This window comes from Nannobrachium achirus (genome assembly GCF_963921795.1).
Source record: "Nannobrachium achirus genome assembly, chromosome: 18".
NCBI lineage: Eukaryota > Metazoa > Chordata > Actinopteri > Myctophiformes > Myctophidae > Nannobrachium > Nannobrachium achirus.
The window spans coordinates 59,484,798-59,505,962 of record NC_137825.1 but is presented as its reverse complement, the minus strand read 5'-3'; the positions used below and the strand labels follow the sequence as shown (position 1 = coordinate 59,505,962).

General features: G+C 43.6%; 1 protein-coding gene across 1 annotated transcript in view; it reads right to left on the bottom strand.

Annotated features, from left to right (window-relative positions):
* Positions 1-21,165, bottom strand: part of LOC308303838 (transient receptor potential cation channel subfamily M member 5-like) — a gene marked incomplete at its 5' end in the record, with an annotated part of 43,982 nt that overhangs the window by 15,242 nt on the left and 7,575 nt on the right. The window contains 8 exons of the mRNA XM_080748333.1: positions 21-249; positions 393-505; positions 3,679-3,821; positions 4,018-4,147; positions 8,981-9,106; positions 10,593-10,808; positions 19,983-20,081; positions 20,439-20,693. Of these exons, the coding sequence (XP_080604459.1) occupies positions 21-249; positions 393-505; positions 3,679-3,821; positions 4,018-4,147; positions 8,981-9,106; positions 10,593-10,808; positions 19,983-20,081; positions 20,439-20,693 (1,311 nt within the window). The remainder of the gene's footprint in view (positions 1-20; positions 250-392; positions 506-3,678; positions 3,822-4,017; positions 4,148-8,980; positions 9,107-10,592; positions 10,809-19,982; positions 20,082-20,438; positions 20,694-21,165) is intronic.

Below are 21,165 nucleotides of genomic sequence, written 5' to 3'. Positions count from 1 at the left end.
GATAATCTACTTCCACTCACCTCATAGATCTCCTGACATAAGAAGGTGAACACCCAGAAGTACAGCACGTATTCACTGATGGCCGGCCCACTAGGGGGCGGTGGCTTAAAGTCCACCAGCAGCACGTAAGCAAACAGGAAGAGGAAGGGGAAGTACATCACTGCATTTCCCACAAAGGAGGTGACGGGAGCTCTCCAGAACATACGCCATCTTACTTTGAACGGCTTTGACTCCTCCTTTTCATCTTCCCTGCAAGGTGGAGCATCATCATAAACCCACTCAACTTAGTCTTAAATAAAGTGAATTAACTTATAGTTTTAGTAACACTTATAATTATGCATATGGAACAACAATTGTGTTATTGTGTTAAACATGTAAGGCTGGGTGCTAACCTGTAGGAGATGAAGTTGGTGAAGAAGAGTGGAACACAGAAAAGGCCGAGAAGGACTTTCCACCATGTTGTGTCCTTCTTCATGTCACCCCGCCAAGCCTGAGACAGTGTGGCCTGAGAAGCAGAACGGTCAGTTTTAGCTGTTTCTGTAGGGTCATGAGTTCATTCCATTTCTCCCCCAAATATGTTGTTCCAGGGACCCCCAGAAGCAAAGATTGGAGTTAAAAATGTACAAAAATAGCTTTGTGCTACGTTACAAGTTTTTATATGAATAGAACTTAAAACCCTGTCCTCTTTGTTCTGCAGTAATAGATTCTATAGTGTGCGTGCGTGCGCGCGTGTTTAGCCAACCCCAGACAATTTACTGGACATAACCAAATTATAAAACAGCAGAAAGAAAGCTACCTTGGAGCAGAGTCCTGCAACGGGTCGGGGCCCCGCGGATACCCGCGGGTACCCGTGTTTGACGGGCAGAAACGTCCGGAATATATTCTATTATATTCTATACATTGAGAAGCAGGACAGAACCACGTCATGCATACAGCATTGTTTCCGCCTTAACAACGTGGAAAGAGCCTCTTCTGGGCAGCAGGACGCATTATCACACATATAACACACAGACAGACAACCACAGCATGCACTAGCACGTTAGCCCATGTTCTCATCATAGCAAGGGTGGTTTAAAAGGCTATCTAAAAGGATTAAGGTTGGCAGCTGACCTGGCATTCATGTAAATACTGTATATTGCGTCGCAAACACGGACGGCGTGCGGGGACGATCGAGTGCGATGCCATTTGGGAGCATGTACGTACAGCTGTAGGCTATTTACTTTACTGCATGTAATCACGGGTACCGGGGTGGGCGGCGGTCCATTTTTTGACGGGCGGGGCGGATCTGGTTTTGATTTTTATATAATCACAGGTAGACGGACGGTCCACAGATCTGATAAATGACGGGCAGGGTGGGCGCGGGTTCTCAAAATTGGACCCGTGCCGGACTCCATCAGGGTCCTTGGAGAGAAGCAACCCAAAAGCAGAGCAAACTAGAATGCTATTTGGCCCTAAACAGAGAATACACAGTGGCAGAACACCTGAGCAAGGTGACAGGCCCAAAACAAAGAACAATCTTCTTGACTAGAAACAGACTCAGTGAGCACAGTCTTGTGATCTAGGACCACTGTTGTTTTTAATAATCATACATGACATGTCATCTGCTTGTGACTGCAATCTGTTTCTGTTCACAGATGACTCTGCTCTCCTAGTCTCAGGCAGAGACTGCAGGTTGAAAAGGCCCTTAACTGTGAACTAAACATGATCTGCACCTGGCACAATGACAACAGACTCTCAATTCACCTGCTCAATGACAACATACTCTCAATTCACCTAGGTAAATCTAGATCTAGATCAGTTAAGTTGAGAACTTCACAATCAATCAATCAATCAATCAATCAATCAATCAAGAAAAGGCCGCAATAGGCACACCTGGATCCCTAGAGAAAACAGACTTTGACCCACTGCACACAAAATGAAGTGGAAACTGAGCTACACTTCCTAACCGCCTGTCCACTGTACCAAGACATCACAGACACATACTGACCACCTGCCCACTGTACCAAGACATCACAGACACATACTGACCACCTGTCCACTGTACCAAGACATCAGAGACACATACTGACCACCTGCCCACTGTACCAAGACATCAGAGACACATACTGACCACCTGTCCACTGTACCAAGACATCAGAGACACATACTGACCACCTGCCCACTGTACCAAGACATCAGAGACACATACTGACCACCTGCCCACTGTACCAAGACATCAGAGACACATACTGACCACCTGTCCACTGTACCAAGACATCAGAGACACATACTTCCCACAGATCATAACCACACAAGGAGAGTTTGAAAACATGACCAATGATGAAAAACTCCTATACCTGCTGGGTGAAGTAAAACAATGTGCAAACACAGCAGCAAGATTCATGAGCTGCTGTGATAGGAGAAGGATATCAAATGGAAAACAACCACATAAGACTATTAATCATTGTATATCCCTGCTCTGCCTGCATGTAACCTTGATCCATGAAAACTGTTACACTCCTTTCACTTGTACAGTTCTTTTCCCGATTGTATTGTATTGTATTGTATTGTATTGTATTGTATTGTATTGTATTGTAATGTGTACACTTCTGCTTGGGCAATGTAAACGTATGTTTTCTCATGCCAATGAATCAATAAAGTGTGTGTGTGTGTGTGTGTGTGTGTGTGTGTGTGTGTGTGTGTGTGTGTGTGTGTGTGTGTGTGTGTGTGTGTGTGTGACTTGAAAAGGTAAGTCAAAATAGGAAAAATAGCTGATACTCCCTACGGTTACTCAACCTCAGGGAGTGTGCTGTTAAGTACACAGGTATGCTTTTTATTATAGGGACCATCTATGTACTATGAATGAACAGTATGCTGTCTCTTTTGACCACTGCACAAAGTTACAAAAGGAAAATTGGTTATTGAATTTGAAGTGCCTCCACTATTTTCAAATGTTAAACTACGTGTTATAAAACGAAATATTAAGTTTTCATTTCATGCAATGCGAGAGTGACAGTGTTCTAGCCAGCACCAACTCGGAACTCCTGGATCACACTCTCCTATCTAAGACCAGGGTCTAGAGCTCTAAACCCTCCACACTCTCCTATCTAACATCAGGGTCTAGAGCTCTAAACCCTCCACACTCTCCTATCTAACATCAGGGTCTAGAGCTCTAAACCCTCCACACTCTCCTATCTAACATCAGGGTCTAGAGCTCTAAACCCTCCACACTCTCCTATCTAACATCAGGGTCTAGAGCTCTAAACCCTCCACACTCTCCTATCTAACATCAGGGTCTAGAGCTCTAAACCCTCCACACTCTCCTATCTAACATCAGGGTCTTGAGCTCTAAACCCTCCACACACTCAACTATCTAACATCAGGGTCTAGAGCTCTAAACCCTCCACACACTCAACTATCTAACATCAGGGTCTAGAGCTCTAAACCCTCCACACTCTCCTATCTAACATCAGGGTCTAGAGCTCTAAACCCTCCACACACTCCTATCTACAGTAACATCAGGGTCTAGAGCTCTACAGTGTTGTTAGTTAAACTCTTGCGCCACAGTGCATCTACGTAGGTGGTGCGCTTCTCACTTCTTTCAATTTATAATTGAAGTTTAAGTCATTAAAATGGCTGAAACCTTGACCAAGATAGTTGAGGATACCAGCTGAACCAGCCAGTCAGAGATGAACCAACCTCTAATCCTTCATGTTTGAAGAAGCTGTGTGATTCAACAGCTATGCCCATCTGGAAGCAGTTCATGTCCCATACTGGAGACTTTCTGTTGAGTAGCTCGAAGGAGTGACTCTCATTGCTCTGGTAACATGAGCCCAATATACCTGAGGTTAGGAAGACAGCACACAGGAACATCATTATAAATAAATACAAAGTATTTATTTGAAAATAATTAGAATGACAACATATTTATATTTATATTTGTAACATATTTCCATGTAGTAAAATAGAATGTTTTGTCGACATAGGAGCCACAACCTAAAATACAACAAAATACAGACGATTTATTCAAGGTCTCACCATGTGCCCTGTCCTCAAACGTCTGTGCCAGCTTTTCCATGGAATGTTTGGTGTCTGTCTGAATATCCAACTTTGACATCTCTCTAAGCATCTTGCAGCCACTCAGCGCATTCAGCACTGACTCCTCTGCCTGGGAGATGGACAGAAAGACAGAGGGACAGATGGACAGAGACCGAAGGAGAGATGGAAAGAGAGACAGAGGGAGGGACAGATGGACAAAGACAAAGAGACAGAGGGTTGGTTACAGATACGCTATACATTATATATATGTGTAGTGTAACAGCCTGAAGAAATAGTTTGTTTATAATGGTGAAATTCCTACTAAAGTATTTGTATAGTCTGTGAGGATATTAATACAATCTGATAATAAATTCCCTACCAAGAAATGTCTACACCAATGGGTTTGTAAAGGTGTCTATTAACTCATTTAGTGCCTTTCCCGAGATATCTCGAGATAGGATAATTTGTTGACAGCTGCTGAATGTTTGGGTCTCATTTACTTACTATACACTATACTATACAGGAAAAAAATATATGCTAAACAATCTGCTTCAAGTAACATGTGAGGGGTCTAACTATTTTTTTTTATTATTCTGAATCCATTGCAATCCATTTGCAAGCATTTGTTTTGCACAAAAAACATTCCTTGGGCTAAAAACATCCCCCACTAAACTATGGTTTAGTGATGAGTCATCAATTTTCACAGTTGTGTGGGGCCCGTAAGTTAATGGGACCCAAACTTTCAGCAGCTGTCAAAAATTATCCTAGGGATTTTGAATTTCAGACTTTGTTAGATGTGTTAGTAGACACCTTTACAAACACATTGGTGAATACATTTCTTGGTAAGGAATTTATTCCCAGATTTTACGTTATTCTGATAATATTCGCTGACTAATAGTTGTCTGGTAATGAGTGGTTCAGTTAGCGCCATCTACTGGTACCCAGAATGTCTATTTAAACCAGAAGCCCAGAGCAGTTCCTACTCTCTGCGGTAAGTCACGGTCCGGTGCTCCTCTGCAAAAGTATCATTGCGACCGTAGGTCGCATTTACTACCAAAAGCTCCACCGGCTGTCCGTCCGTGAGTCAGTGAGTGAGTCACACGTCACACTTTTGCCCTGCTCATATCTCCACAACCGTTGCCCCCATCCATGCCAAATTGTGCACACACACTCCTTACCTGCCAAACTACAACCTCCAAGGACCAAAGCTCCAGGGACCCCCAGGTCCCTGGGGGACCCCCAGGTGTAAAAAATTACCAAATGTGCAAAAATGACCAAATGACCACCCCAACGGGGCTGCTCACGGGGAATTCCTGGGGACCACCCACTCCTGGTGCTCCAGAACGGATGCAAAAGTGGTGACGCCCCCAGTGGAAGACCCCCTCCACTGCAGCTCACATCAAATGCCGTAACTCGGGCTAGGAGCGTCCGGGAGAGCCTATTCGTCCGCCAAGGCAACGCGGAGACCCCACCCCTCATTTCTCACATGGCCCTCTTCTAGCGCCACCTTCAGGCCGATTTTTAAAACACATTTTTGGCCACTGCTCCTACAGTTTTGGCCCTCAAATCACGCAAATTGCTACACAGTATGTCTACACTCATCCCATCAACATGAATCTGTCCCATATAGCGCCACCTTCAGGCCGATTTTTAAAAACACATTTTTGGACACTGCTCCTACAGATTTTGCCCTAAAATCACGAAAATCACTACACAGTATGTCTACACTCATGTCATCAACATGGATCAGGAAGATTTTGGAAAAACAAATGTTTGCCCTATTTGTGGAGATAAGTGACCTACGGTCGCTTATCTCCCGATTAGGGAGTCTTACTGGTATTGTGTAATCTACACTGTTATGTACTGTAAGTACAGTGGTTGACATGCTACTTGTGTATTTTCATGTTGTCGCTGTTACTCACATCAGTTGTACTATTCATTTTGTACTGAAGTCAAAGTTTCCCTGTAGATGTCAAAACCAGTGGAGGGGCTAACTTTAGTATTATGTGCTTTGAACCAATCATTGCAGGTCATTGTTATTGCACTAAGTCCTGTATGTAGTAAGTAAGTAAGTCATGTGCATGTAAATACAAATAAAATCATTCCTTCAGCCAGAATCAGGTGTTTTACCTGCAAATGTACACAGACACAGCGTGCTGCGTGCACTCTACATACAGCAGGAGCCATTGGCAAAAGTTGTCTATATAAAAGTTGCCCATATATGAACATATTGTGTCAGTTTAAACAGTGTTGTTGCCGCGACATAAGTCGCAAATTCCTTTTATGCCCATTTATGGAGATCGCTGTCCTGATGTCATTAATATTAAGCGCATACCTGGGAATGCCCATGTTTGCCCTTTAGGGCGAGGTCGCTTTTCGTTCTTATGCGTCTTACTGGTAAATAGGTTATGATGGATAATAGTACATAGCATATTCCAACCTATACAGGCAATCTAAGAATAAGATTGCAACACAAACTCTTTCAACTTTTTTTGTTTCATAAATATGTTAGTAATAACATATCAAAAGTGGTGGAACATAGTGAAAAATGCTGAAATAGGTGATGTCACAATTCCCCATTGATGTTAAAAATTGATTTATGGAAGTTTTCTTAGCTGTTGTCCAAAGAAAAGGTTCAATACTTTCCAGAATTACCTAGAAACTGTGTTGGATGCAGTAAATTGATTGTTCAAAGTGAAATTGTTAATATTATAGCCATTTTGTGAGAAAAAAGGGACAAACTTCACTTCACCCAAGTCACACAACCTCATCTTCAAACCTGAGCCAAAAACGAGTGTGAAGAAGCCACATGTCTGGAACGGGAGGCTCTCTCCATTCCGACATGTCGCCACTCCGAAATTGACTTCTTATTGTAGTGGCGACACTCCCATGGGGGTTCGGTTTAGGGTTAGGGTTAGAGATCAACAGGTTCTCACACCTAATGCTTCATACAACCGACGCGATGGTAAATACTGAATGCTTCGCACCATAGACGCGGAGGGATTGCCTAATGTTTCAAGGGTTAGACGCATTGGGTGTTCTAAGAAGAAAGAGAAAAAAAAGTAGTTCCTGATGCGGGATTCGATACCGCTCTGAAGGCTTCTTGGTTTACCAGCCACCCGTCGCTACCGCTCACGCCACTATAAACGACGGAGCGGCGCCGTCTCAGGCGCCGATGACCCCCGTGAGTCGCCACCGAGGCGAGCGACAGCGAGCCGAGTTGCCGTTATGGACAGAATAGTAAATTTTGACCAGGGGACTGCTTCCGCGTCCGAATACGGCTCAAAGAAGGGACCACGTTATCATTCCACGTTTTGTCAAAGATAAACGCACAAAAAAAAGAAGGACTTTCCCAGTCGTCTCGTTAGCTCAGTCGGTAGAGCATGGAGATACAAATCCAGAGACCGGGGTTCGATTCCCCGTGACGGCTGTCAGTGAAAATTATTCCAGAAACCACATGTCGGCGCATGCGTACTGAGACTCCGTTCTCGTTCAAAAACTCTCCGATCCCGTCGCACCCTAGACGCAATAGTCATTCCCAAAGCGTCGCAGGGGTGAAACAAAGGAAAGCAAAGACACGGCGTCGGGAGGGTGAAGCAAAGGGAGTGAGAATGGGTTGTAGAGATAGGGTTACTGTCGGAATGGAGACATGTCGGAAAGGAGACATGTCGGAGTGGACAGATGCACCCGTCTGGAACATCAAATCTCTGAAACAGCAGCTGGGTCCCAGTGTGTGCAATCACATTCTCTTCATCCACACAGTAGCTGGGTGTGACACAACCTCCCGGCTTTATGGCATTGGGAAAGCAGCTACCCTCAAAAAAATCACAACCATCAATGACTTCCGTGAGCAAGCTACAGTGTTTGACAAACAGTCAGCATCATCAACAGCAGAGGTTGTTTCAGCATGGCTAGACAATGGGAAGTCTGGGGAGGGTCTTGACTCATTAAGATACAAGCGCTTTTGTGAGAAGGTGGCCACTAGCACATCTCAAGCTGTAAAGCCGGAGAGTCTTCCACCTACAGCTGCAGCAGCAAAGTATCACAGTCTCTGTGTGTACTACCAAGTGCAGCAGTGGAAGGGAACTGCATGTGAGCTCCTGCCGCAAGAATGGGGATGGGAAGAGAATGATGGGGGGCTTGTCCCTGTCCAGACAGACATACCTCCAGCTCCACAGGAACTGCTACAGGTCATCAGATGCTAGACAGTCTAGTCTGATGCAAGACAGACTGCAGTAGTCTGAGGTGCACTTGCAAGAAGCATGGCATTGACTGCTCTGTTGCATGTGCAAACTGCAAAGACATGGGGTGTGCAAACACATGTCAGTTTCTAGGTAATTCTGGAAAGTATTGAACCTTTTCTTTGGACAACAGCTAAGAAAACTTCCATAAATCAATTTTTAACATGGGCGTCATTGGGGAATTGTGACATCACCTATTTCAGCATTTTTCACTATGTTCCACCACTTGGATTTCTTAGGACTTTTGATATGTTATTACTAACATATTTATGAAACAAAAAAAGTTGAAAGAGTTAAGGTTAAACCATAGAATGCCTGTACTGGGCCGCTTCTGGTGTGTGTGTGTGTGTGTGTGTGTGTGTGTGTGTGTGTGTGTGTGTGTGTGTGTGTGTGTGTGTGTGTGTGTGTGTGTGAAACAGGCCTTTCCCCATAGACAAGGTAGAGGCACTGTAATATGCAATGATCTACATAGGCCTAGTTGTGAAGGTGTTTTGTAATACAAGGTTAGCAATGCATACAGTGCAATATAAATGATGGGTTGTATTGTGACAACAGCTCCTCCCATTTATCCAAATTAACATCATGCCATATCTTATTATACTGTAACTCACCAAGCCAACACATAGCAAGCCACCCTGTACCTGAGGGGTTTGTATTTGAGAAATATATCCTTTAAACGCGACAAAACTATTGTAAATACAAGTGTAAATACAACATTTTACCTTCTCCCAGAAGAAGATAGCCATGTCACTGTGGTTCCGTAGGACAGCCCAGATAAAGAGATGAGTCCAGGGGGATTCACAGGGCTTGTTCCTGTATTCTCCATACAGCCCCAGCTTTCTGACATGCTGAGGAGAGAAGAACAGAACTATGAGAGGATTGTTTTGAACAAATAAGTTGGCGTATATAAATCTTTGGAAAAAAGGCTATTTGCAAATATTTTACCCCAATATGAATCACAATGTAGGCCTATGTCTGTCTACAAATAATTTTTATGTTGTCTATAGTGTTTATAAGTCAATCAACTAGAGAATAACAACATTTCTCCTTAGCTAATTGTTTACATTTATATTACTGATCAGGCCTTTATTGACTTGTGTTAAACTGAAGCAGTTTATTTAATTTGATAAAACAAACTGTAAAAGATCATTATAATATTACAGCATAGTAGAGGGTGGGTACTTAAGCAATATTACACAAGAGGGTGTGCATTAACACGGTTATCCTGCACGACAGCCTTTTCGCAGGAACGAGCCGACAGGCGAGTTCCGTAGGCAGGGCTGGAGTCAAACGTAGCAAAAGTAGCCGATCTACAAGCTCAAAACGCTTCACAGTGCGACACACTTTGAGCTTGTACAGTAGATCTGCTATTTTTAATTGGAATTTGAATCCTGAAAATTTGCATTTTTATTTAATTTCAAATGCATTTATATGTTCTTAACTTAAATTAACTTAAATACAAATACATTGGACAATGGACATAAAAAGACACTAGTCATTAAGCTAATAGTATAGACTGAAGTAATTAAAGCGGGTCATGTTTGCATGTTTAGAATTTTAACAGCTAATGCGGACCGCATTAAGTGAAAGTGGGGGCCGCACAGGGCCGGCGCGTATTTGAAGGCGAACTAGTCAACTGCCTAGAGCGGCACTTCTGAGAGGCGCCGAAAATGTGTTGGGGAAGAGAGAGAGAGAGAGAGAGGGAGAGAGAGGGAGAGAGCGAGAGCGAGCGAGGGCGAGGGAGGGAGGGAAGAAAAAAAAGAAAAGAAAAACAGGCAGTGGCAGTGTTGGCCAACCCGGTGTGTGCAGCTAATAAATGTGCCAATCACTGCATCTGAAGCCGCCTCGGGGGAGGGAGAGGCGCCCACGTAATGCCAAGCAGCAGCCCTGCCCTGGTAAACACACACCCCTCAACTCAACCCGCCAAGTCTGAACTAAAGTAAACAGGAACCACTGACAGGTAGTAATAGCGAACGAATATAAATAGCAAACATGTCAAAAAGACTAACTATAAAGATTATCAGGCTGTGAGTCCACGGTGTCCACCGTCATGTTCTGCTCAAGAAACTGTTGACAATGACAGCAGTGCTGGAGAGAATACACTACCAGGCAGGACCAGAGAAGGGCACACAGAGTTGGAGGAATTAATTTACCCAAAACCAAGTGCAGCCGAAAGGATGATTATACAAGAGGATTTTCAGAGGCTCATTACAGTAATGCCCGCCGTGTTCATTTCTGAAAATTAAGGCCTGGCTGGCAGCTGCCCATTATTATTTGCCAGTTGACCATGTATGACATAGAGTTTAATATTAAAGTTATTAATAAATAACCCACCTCCTCCTCCTCCTGTTCAGATGGAGATGTGTTGCCATTGGTGAGTCCACGCTTTGGTGGAGGTGGAGGTGGAGGTGGAGATGGACGTAGTGGTGGGGGTGGAGGTGCATATGGGGGCAGCAGGTTCTCCATCTCTATCCTCTCAGAGTCACTCTCCTCTTCCTGGTCGCTCATGTTGTCTCTGGAACGTCCAGCTCCCTCTCTCCTTCTCTGCTCCTATAGGATGACACACAACATGGAGTCATTAAAGGAGTAGTTCACCCCCAAAATGTACTTTTGTTCTATTGATTACTCACGCCATGGAGACTTCAATAATATTTGTCCATTCCTAAGGCAATAACTTTATTACAATAAATGTAATGTAATTGTGGATGGGGACCCAAGACAGAGGAAGTAAAAAATATAAAGGCACGTGTAGCCCTAGCTAAATCATTTGAGCATGCCCTGGGCTACATCTGTGCAACATTTGGCGCTTTTAGACTGATTAGCACGAAATTACCATTCTGTCTCCCTAATAGTGTGGTACGATGTGTCCAAAAAACAGCTCCCGTAGGATTGTTGGATCTTTGTTCAAACTATGAGAAAATGATGGGTGTATAATTTTCCAGACCAGAGATAATTTTGCTAAAATTAATGTTTTGCTGCTTTGGCTTTTATACTGACCAAATTGTCAGAAAATGATGGGTGTCAAATGTTCCTGACCCCTGCCCCATTTCTGGGGGGTCATCTATGTTGGGGCCAGCCAGAAGAGTACGCCAGACAGTTAATGTCCAATTTTCATAATATTAAGAGTTGTTTTATAGGTTTTAAAACATTCTAAGTTCATATATTGCACTTTTGAAGCACCCAGAATAACCCTTCTGACTTTTGGTTGGGGTCTTTCCTCACATGGGACCCCCCAGATGGACCCCTGTGTAGTAATCGCTCTGCTCCTGCTCCAGAACAATGTCAAATTACATCATTATTGAAGCACAAAGATTTTTGTAGCAGGGCTCTGAAAACAAAAATTAGTTGTAGCAAATACCAGGGGTCTTCCACAGGGGGTCCAGGACCCCTAGGGGGTCCTCAGGGTTACTACAGGGGCTAGCCAAATCTTTTTTCTTTTCTTTTTTTACACAAACATTTGAGTATGTTTTATGTATCCTGGCCTGGGTAATTGTACTTTCATAATTCATTAGTATTCTCAGTATTATTTATACATTTTACTGATGATACTAACCAAGGCTCTGTTTGATTTATTGCACAGTGGGTCTTGTAGCAGAGTGTTTCCAGTGAGCCAACATGCACAATATCAGCACCCTGACTCTGTTTGACCAGAATGGAACAGAGCCTTCATTAGTATCATCGGTAACACCTGTGAAGGAAGTCGAAAGACACCTGGAAGTAGAACAAAATGGCGTATATGCATAGAGCCTATTGGCCGCGTTTCCCAAAGCGATTTTAAGCCTTCATAAGCTCAGGCATGGTCGTAGAGATCAAACAGCCTGCGCAGGCACCTGTCAATCAAGAGCTACGAGGACTTAGTTTTGAGAGTGTGAGAGTGTACAATGGCTCCAGGAAACCCATCTAATCAGGCTTTTATGAACACCCTGAACAGTTTTTAATTTACTTCATTCAATATTTAGATATTTGATAAATGTTATCTGCCCCCCCAGGCTCAGTGCCTCTCCTCATACACACCCATTGTAACTTCAAACTTCATATTAACCATGATAGATTCATTAAAAATACACATAATTTTTTTTCTAGAGGCTCATACTACCCTCCTAATACGTGAGCAGGCCGTGTTTTTTCAATAACCTTTTTCATTTATTTTGAATAATTCTTTGGGAAAATGAGAAAAATTAAATACAAAACAAAATTATTAAAAATAAATGAAAAATGTTATGGAAAAAACACGTATTAGGAGGGTAGTATGAGTCACCAGAAAAAATAATGGGTGTTTTGAATGAAGTCTTGGTTAAAATGAAGTTTGAAGTTACAATGGTTGTGTATGGGGAGGGGACCTGGGCCTGGGGAGGCAGACCCATGCAAGGCATTTTTTTTTTTTTTTTTAAGTGGAATATCCCTTTAAGGCCTCCTGTTGTGTTTCCAAAAAAGGAAAATGCCACAATGTGTACATTCTCATGTTTTGAATAATTCTGGAGCTTGTATTGAAATAATCTTTCAGGGTGTATTCTTTATGACAAGCATTATTGAATGCAGTGTTTACATAGACTTACTATCTGCAGTACCTTTTCCTGTCAATAGATGGCAGTCTGTCACTAACACCTCTCTGCTCTAGAGGTCACATTCCTCTTCCGTTTCACTTCCTGTTTATCCTCCATTACTTTCAGAGCCACATGAATGCAAGCAGTGAACAATTCCATTTGCTTTTCCATGTCTAAGCCTTGGAGTAGATTTATCTGTGAGTTTGACTTTATTGAAAGCACAGTTTGATGTTTTTCATGCTGCCACTACTATTAGCTAAGCCTCCATTTATTTACTACATGCTGTATATCACCTGTAATGGTTTCTGAGTTTCTAAAACGTTTTGTGTAGTAACAGCATTGGGTCATTTTGGTGAGCTTGAGGAAAAATATAGTTCATTATTGCCTACTGTAAAAGGTTAAAAACACTAATGGATACACATTTAAAATGGTTAAAAGGAACTTGTAACTAAAGTTATATTTCATTGTTGCAATGTTAAAATGCCATGCCTTATGCTGTTTGGTAAGATGCATTTTCTTTCTGTTTATGTTTCCAGTTTTACAATTTTATGGAGAACCTCCCAGTAAAAACTACACTCTGAGGAAAACAGTTTGACTGGAACTTCATTTTGTTAGCTGTCTGTCTAAGCCTTGCTAGGACGCAATTGCCAGGGCAGAACAGTAAAAAGATATTTACACAACGGGTGAAGACAGCGAAAGACTTTATTGGCATCTACACACCGCATCATACATCCAGCTACAAGATGATGGAAAATCAGTGTAGCAGGGATCAAATGGAACAAATAGAGACTGGCAGCATCAGATCCTCAACATCATCCTCTGCTAGCAGTGCTGCTGTAAGAGCGAGAGCCCAAGCAGAAGGAGCTAGGGTAAAAGCCTCCTATGCAGCAGAAACAGCCGCCATGATGAAAGAGAAGGCCTGGATATTGGCTGAAACAGCTCGTCTCAATGCAGAAACCGCTCATCGCAATGCAGAATGCGCTCGCCGCAGTGCAGAATTGGAAGCCGACCTCTATGTGTTAAATGCGCAGAAGGAAGCTGCAGCAGCTAGTACAGAGGCAGAAATATATGAAGCAGCAGCAGCTGCACAGGAAGGAGAATGTCATGATGAGCTGGCACAGACACTGAGACTCACTGAAAATACAGCTCAACGCACCAGTGATTATGTGGAGAATCATTCTCAATATCGGTATGAACAGCAACAAAACACAGAACTTCACAGACAGGAGCCACTATCTACATCTCCAGAACGCACCCATCAAAGCACAAGCCAACAACAGCAATTCACAGAACTTCGCAGGCAGGAGACACCATCTGCACCTCCAGGACACACCCATCAGAGGACAAGCCAACTCCACCCTCGTAATACTACAAGTACTATGGAAAGGCTGTACATCAAGGATGAGACATCAGACCTCCTGAGTAACCCAGAGACACCCTCTCCCCCTGTGTCTCAGAATGACTTTGTGAGCCATTATGCACCTGTAGCATCCCAAACTTCGGAATTGGCTAGATACTTGGTCCGTAAGGAGATGGTGAGTTCTGGACTCTCAAAATTCGACGACCGCCCAGAGAATTCCTGGTCGTGGAAAGCGTCCTTCAAAAATATCACAAGGGACCTTGACCTAACAGCTTGTGAAGAACTCGACCTACTCACAAAATGGCTTGGTCCAGAATCATCTGCACAGGCAAAACGCATCAGGTCAGTTCACATCCACAACCAAGCAGCAGGTGTGAACATGATATGGCAGCGCCTAGAAGATTCCTATGGGAGCCCTGAAGTCATCGAGGATGCTCTTTTAAAGGGTCTGGAAGAATTCCCCCACATCTCTGACAAAGATGCCCATAAGCTAAGAGAGTTAGGAGATTTACTCATGGAGTTGGAATCAGCAAAGTCAGGTGGGTTTTTAAGCGGTCTGGCATACCTGGACACAGCACGTGGGATTAAACCCATAGTTGAAAAGCTCCCATATAGCCTGCAGGAAAGGTGGATCACACAAGGCTATCAGTACAAGGCAGTCAACCATGTGTCATTCCCACCCTTCAGCTTCTTTGTGACGTTTGTCTGCACACAAGCAAAGATGAGAAACGACCCAAGCTTTGCATTCAACTCCTCCAGCAGCATGAGTTATGCGAAAACAGAAAGGACCGTTCATTTACGCAACAGGGACGCCATTGCTGTAAGAAGAACGGAAGTGGAAGCCTCCACACCAACACAGCCTGTCATGCCAGAACCAGATAAACGATGCCCCATTCACAACATGCCACACCCCTTGTCAAAGTGTCGTGGTTTCAGAGACAAACACATAGATGACAAGAAGGCCTACTTGAGAGAAAACAACATCTGTTTCCACTGCTGTGCTTCATACAGTCACATCGCAAAGGACTGCAAGGTCGCTGTTGAATGCAAGGAGTGTGATAGTGATACTCATACTACTGCATTGCACCCAGGACCTGCACCATGGTCCGCTGAAACCTTGGTGACCGAGCAAGATCACAGCGGGGAGTCGGAAAGCCCATCACCTCTTAACATCACATCCAGATGCACAGAAATATGTGGGGATGCTCCCAAGCCCAGATCATGTGCTAAGATCTGCCTTGTGAGGGTTTATCCTTCGAGCCATCCAGAAAAGGCACAGAAAGTTTATGCAGTGCTTGATGAACAAAGCGACAGGTCACTAGCAAAGTCACAGTTCTTTGAGCTGTTTGGCATCAGTGGAAACCGATCTCCCTACACTCTGAGGACATGCTCCGGCATAGTAGAGACAGCTGGGAGGAAGGCCACCAACTTCACAGTTGAATCTCTTGATAGGAAAAGAAAAGTTGCACTCCCGACTCTAATAGAGTGTAACACCATGCCAGATGATCGATCCGAGATCCCCACACCAGATATGACACTGTACTATCCTCATCTTCATCCAGTAACGAACAAGATTCCGCCTGCAGATCCCAACGCTCCTATCCTGCTCCTGCTTGGAAGGGATATTCTTAGTGTGCACAAGGTGCGGGATCAATACAATGGGCCTGACAATACACCATATGCCCAGCGCCTAGACTTGGGCTGGGTAATCGTGGGAGAGATTTGCCTCAACAGAGCCCACCAGCCAACTGACATTAATGCCTACAAAACCAGCGTGCTTCCCTGTGATCCTTTCCTCACTCCATGCACTCCATGCAACAGTGTTCCTGTTATAGGAAAGCTCAGTGCACCATCTCAGCAGTATGTGCTTGTCTCCAGTCTTACGGGGAGCTCAAGCACTGATTCAGACAGTCTGGGAGTTACCCTGCAACAAACTCTGCCGAAAAGGTCTGATACACCTTCAGAACATTTCACTCAGCCACAGCTTCGCCTTATCCGCACCACCTCTTCCTCTACCCTGCTGGAGACCCCTCACTTGTCCACTGGCCCCATGGTCCTGTATGCCCATGTGAAAGACCACCAACAACCCAAGTCAGCTCCTCTCCAACCCAAGCCCACACAAGTTGCATCTTCTCGCCAGCATCGCTATCCACATTCCAGATGTCTAAAGTTCCAGACCCTGGGCCAGCAATGGATTCCATCTACCCCATCTAGCCCTTCAGGTTGTCGCCATCGGAACAGCCGAACACCTCCGTGACTCACAGACACTTGTTAAACATGGTTATGAACAGAATAAATATAGTGGTATAATATTAATTATACCAAGCGGGGAGTGTTGTGTTTCCAAAAAAGGAAAATGCCACAATGTGTACATTCTCATGTTTTGAATAATTCTGGAGCTTGTATTGAAATAATCTTTCAGGGTGTATTCTTTATGACAAGCATTATTGAATGCAGTGTTTACATAGACTTACTATCTGCAGTACCTTTTCCTGTCAATAGATGGCAGTCTGTCACTAACACCTCTCTGCTCTAGAGGTCACATTCCTCTTCCGTTTCACTTCCTGTTTATCCTCCATTACTTTCAGAGCCACATGAATGCAAGCAGTGAACAATTCCATTTGCTTTTCCATGTCTAAGCCTTGGAGTAGATTTATCTGTGAGTTTGACTTTATTGAAAGCACAGTTTGATGTTTTTCATGCTGCCACTACTATTAGCTAAGCCTCCATTTATTTACTACATGCTGTATATCACCTGTAATGGTTTCTGAGTTTCTAAAACGTTTTGTGTAGTAACAGCATTGGGTCATTTTGGTGAGCTTGAGGAAAAATATAGTTCATTATTGCCTACTGTAAAAGGTTAAAAACACTAATGGATACACATTTAAAATGGTTAAAAGGAACTTGTAACTAAAGTTATATTTCATTGTTGCAATGTTAAAATGCCATGCCTTATGCTGTTTGGTAAGATGCATTTTCTTTCTGTTTATGTTTCCAGTTTTACAATTTTATGGAGAACCTCCCAGTAAAAACTACACTCTGAGGAAAACAGTTTGACTGGAACTTCATTTTGTTAGCTGTCTGTCTAAGCCTTGCTAGGACGCAATTGCCAGGGCAGAACACCTCCTGCTGGAGGATTTTAGAAGCAAACCCCTTTCCCGCAAGTTTCCCACGGGTGCTGCAGACCTGTCTTACGATGGCTTTTTTGAGCGGTGGTCACACCGTCTCCATAGCATGGCCGTGTGTGTATGTGTGTGTGTCTGTGTGTCTGTCTGTCTGTATGTAGCCTCTGGTGTAGCCTGAGTACCCTGGGTGACCAGAGAGGTGCTGTTGAGTCTAGCCTGCCCTGAGCATCAACTGCAATACACACACACACACACACACACACACACACACACACACACACAGGCACCCCCCCCCCCCCCCCCCCCCCCCCCACCACCACCGCTCAGTTCACACGGGTGTGATTTTGAAGCACCCTGAGAACTATATAACTAAGTATAACTATGAAAGTATTTTAAAAAAGCTATCTAAGTCTAGTGGATTGCGGAGTAGGCTATTCTACACACTTGCTATACAAAATAAACAATAGTGAACTATATATTTATATAGCCTATATAAGAAATAAATAGAAATACAAATACAAAGGTGAACTATATTTTTTTAAGTTATGCGTTTCGCTTGCTTTGATATAGGCCTACTGAGAGATAGCGCACCACAACACAACACACACTTGCATAAAAAAGAACAAGCTTATAGGTCGGTGGACTCGTGCAAATGATCTGCATTGATGCGCGGCATCGGTCACAGAACCCAGAGCACCGACTCGCCAGTCCAACACACAATCCGTCATGCCAGCATTGAGCTGAGCTAAAGAGGCAGGGCTGTTATATTTTAGTTTGGAAGTTAGGAACCAAATGGTTCCAAAATATAACTCACATGTTGAGAGTGTAGGATGATGCTCCAGCCCACTCTCTGGTTCTCCAGAGTCTGAAATCAGGCTAGGATGAGGACCTTTCCTCACCCAGCCCAGCCCAGTGGCAGCCCAGCTCCTCATCCAGACATCTGTCATATCAAAACTTGACTACTGTAACTCTCTCCTCACTGGTCTCCCGGCATGTGCACTTAAACCTCTCCAACTGATCCAAAATGCTGCTGCACGCCTGGTCTTCAACCAGCCGAAGTTCTCACATGTCTCTCCCCTTCTCCGCAGCCTCCACTGGCTCCCGGTTGCGGCCCGCACTGAATACAAAACACTGATGCTGACCTTCAAAGCAGCCAAAGGTACGGCTCCTCCATACCTCCAAAACCTGATCAACCCCTACACCCCCACCTGTTCACTCAGATCAGCCAACACAGGGATGCTGACAGAACCCTCGCTAAAAACCCCAGGGCAAAAATCCACTTGTCCGAGACAGTTTGCCCTCCTGGCCCCCAAGTTGTGGAATAAACTCCCTGTTGCACTTAGAACAACAGACTCACTCGCTAGCTTTCGCCGTGGACTGAGGACTCACCTTTTCAGACTCCACCTTGACCCATAGCACTACTGAAACACTCAATGACCATACATGAAGCTAGTTAGCATTTGTTTTTACGTTTTCTAGAACCTTTTTTTCTTTACTGATTATATTGTTTTTTTCTAGATTGATATTCATTTGCATTTGTTATGTTGTTGATGTTCTGACATATTATCTTGTTTATTATAGTGATGTATTATCTGCTTATTGTAAGTCGCTTTGATTGCATCATATCCGTTCACATGGGGCCAGAGTTTGCAGAACTCTCTAATACAAGGCTCTGGCCAGCCTAAGTGCATGCGTAGGCTGTTTTGAGAGGGGCGCTTACGAGTGCGTTTGAGAAACACCGTCATTGTAAGGACCACAGCCTTCGTAGTGTCCTACGAAGGGCTTTGTACGACCTGCGCTTTGGGAAACGCAGCCATTGTCAGCAAGCGCAGCCATGGAGGCTTTTAATGGAAGGGCTTTAGGAGCTGCAGCACAGGGCACCATCCTAAGTTAAAAAGTATTTTCTATTTCCTAGCATAGAGGCAGTGTTGGACACACTATGTGTATTGTATAGGAAGGGGTCTGATAAAAATGAATATCAAATATCTAAATACTGAATCAAAAACTGTGTGGAGCAGGGGTCTTCAACATTTCCAGGCCAAGAACCCCTTTGCTGAGAGAGAGAGATGTAGCAGGGACCACCACTATATATTTATTGTATACAATTGTGTTGCAGTTTAAAATATGAATATTTCAATATCAGTGTAGACTTGTTTGACAGCACTATCAGTGTATGTTGGATTAATGTGTATTTTCAGACATTCAACCACTTGAACCATTAGTCTGCTCTTCTTTTCCCTCTACACCAAACCTCTTGGCCAGAAATAGACAATCTACAAGCTCACAACGCCTCGCGCTTGTACTGTAGATCTGCTATTTTTGGCTAATGTTCCATTGTTCCATGGTTAATGTAAAAACACGATCCTATCACACAAAGATTTGGTGGCCCCCCTGTAGTAACTCTGAGGACCCCCTAGGGGTCCCGGACCCCCTGTTGAAGACTCCTGGTCTGGAGTGAAACTCAAAAGCCTGAGTAGACGTTAAAATGAAGATGACCAAACGTGTAGGAAAGTGAAGATATCTCTGTAAATGAAACATGTGTCATTGGTGTGTCTGCCTCCCGTTTACATGCAGATGTTAATACCTCCAGAGCCTTCTCGTTTACATGCAGATGTTAATACCTCCAGAGCCTTCACGTTTACATGCAGATGTTAATACCTCCAGAGCCTTCACGTTTACATGCAGATGTTAATACCTCCAGAGCCTTCTTGCCAGAGGTGAAGTCTTCTAGACCCAGAGCAGTGAAGTAGAACGGCTTCTCTTCACCCATGAACTTCTTCAAGACACCTGACACCTGGAGAGACAGAGAAGAGGCAGAAAGAGGACATAAGATAATCCTGTTACAAAGGACACATTTCCTGTCCGATTGATTGATTGATTGATTGATTGATTGATTGATTGATTGATTTCCCTCTCTCTCTCTCTTTCTTTCTTTCTTTCTTTCTTTCTTTCGTCAGAAAAAAAAAGATTCATACAGTATAGAATTATCAAGATTAGCCTATATTATTCACCAATAAATTACACATTAGCTTTATATTACAATAAGTAGATTGTGCTGTACCAACATTACAACATTAAGTAGTGAGTGAAGGTCATCTCCTCAGAACCACTGATCAAGGATTATAATATATTTGTCTAAATCTAAACTCACCTCCAGCAGGCTGATCTCTTTCAGGGAGTCATGGTGTGGGCGTCCCAGTCTCTCCTTCAGGTGCTCCAGTAGCAGCTTGTAGAGCAGTGTGTCTTTATCCACTCTGCTGTAGAGTTTCTCCAGGAGGCCATAAGTCAGGTATTCCTCAAAGTCACATTTCTTCTCAACGAATAGACGCACAAACGGTGTCATGTCATTGGTCAGTGCGAACGTCATGCAGTCCTTCAGAGCTTCATCATGTTGGGCACAGTGGAGCTAAAAAAGATGTAGACGTAGATGTAAAATGTAGACCAGAAAACAAAAAGAAAAAAAGAAAGAAAGATATATAGTACACCTGACCTTATAGTGCACAGTGATGTAACCAACACAGCTGCATAAGGCTGTGTTTCCAAGATGAAAAGCTTGTGCTGCTATCAGTATTAAAGGTACATTCCAGGATAAATCATAACCCCTTAATCTGCCTTTTACCATGAGTGTACACTGTACATACCTGCTATGGTGGATTTCTGTTATTGTCACCCCTGTTCAAAGATCCCAGGACTCATCGCGACCCCTCTCCACAGCTAAAACAGGGCTAAACATAAGTCCTGCTAAAGTACTAATTGTCACCGCTCCAAAGGCACTTTTTTCTTCATAAATCTTGTATTTATACAGTTCCAAGTGACACATTAATCCAATGTTTTACCCCGACTTGTTTTCCTTATAGGGAAATGGCGAGTATTTACAT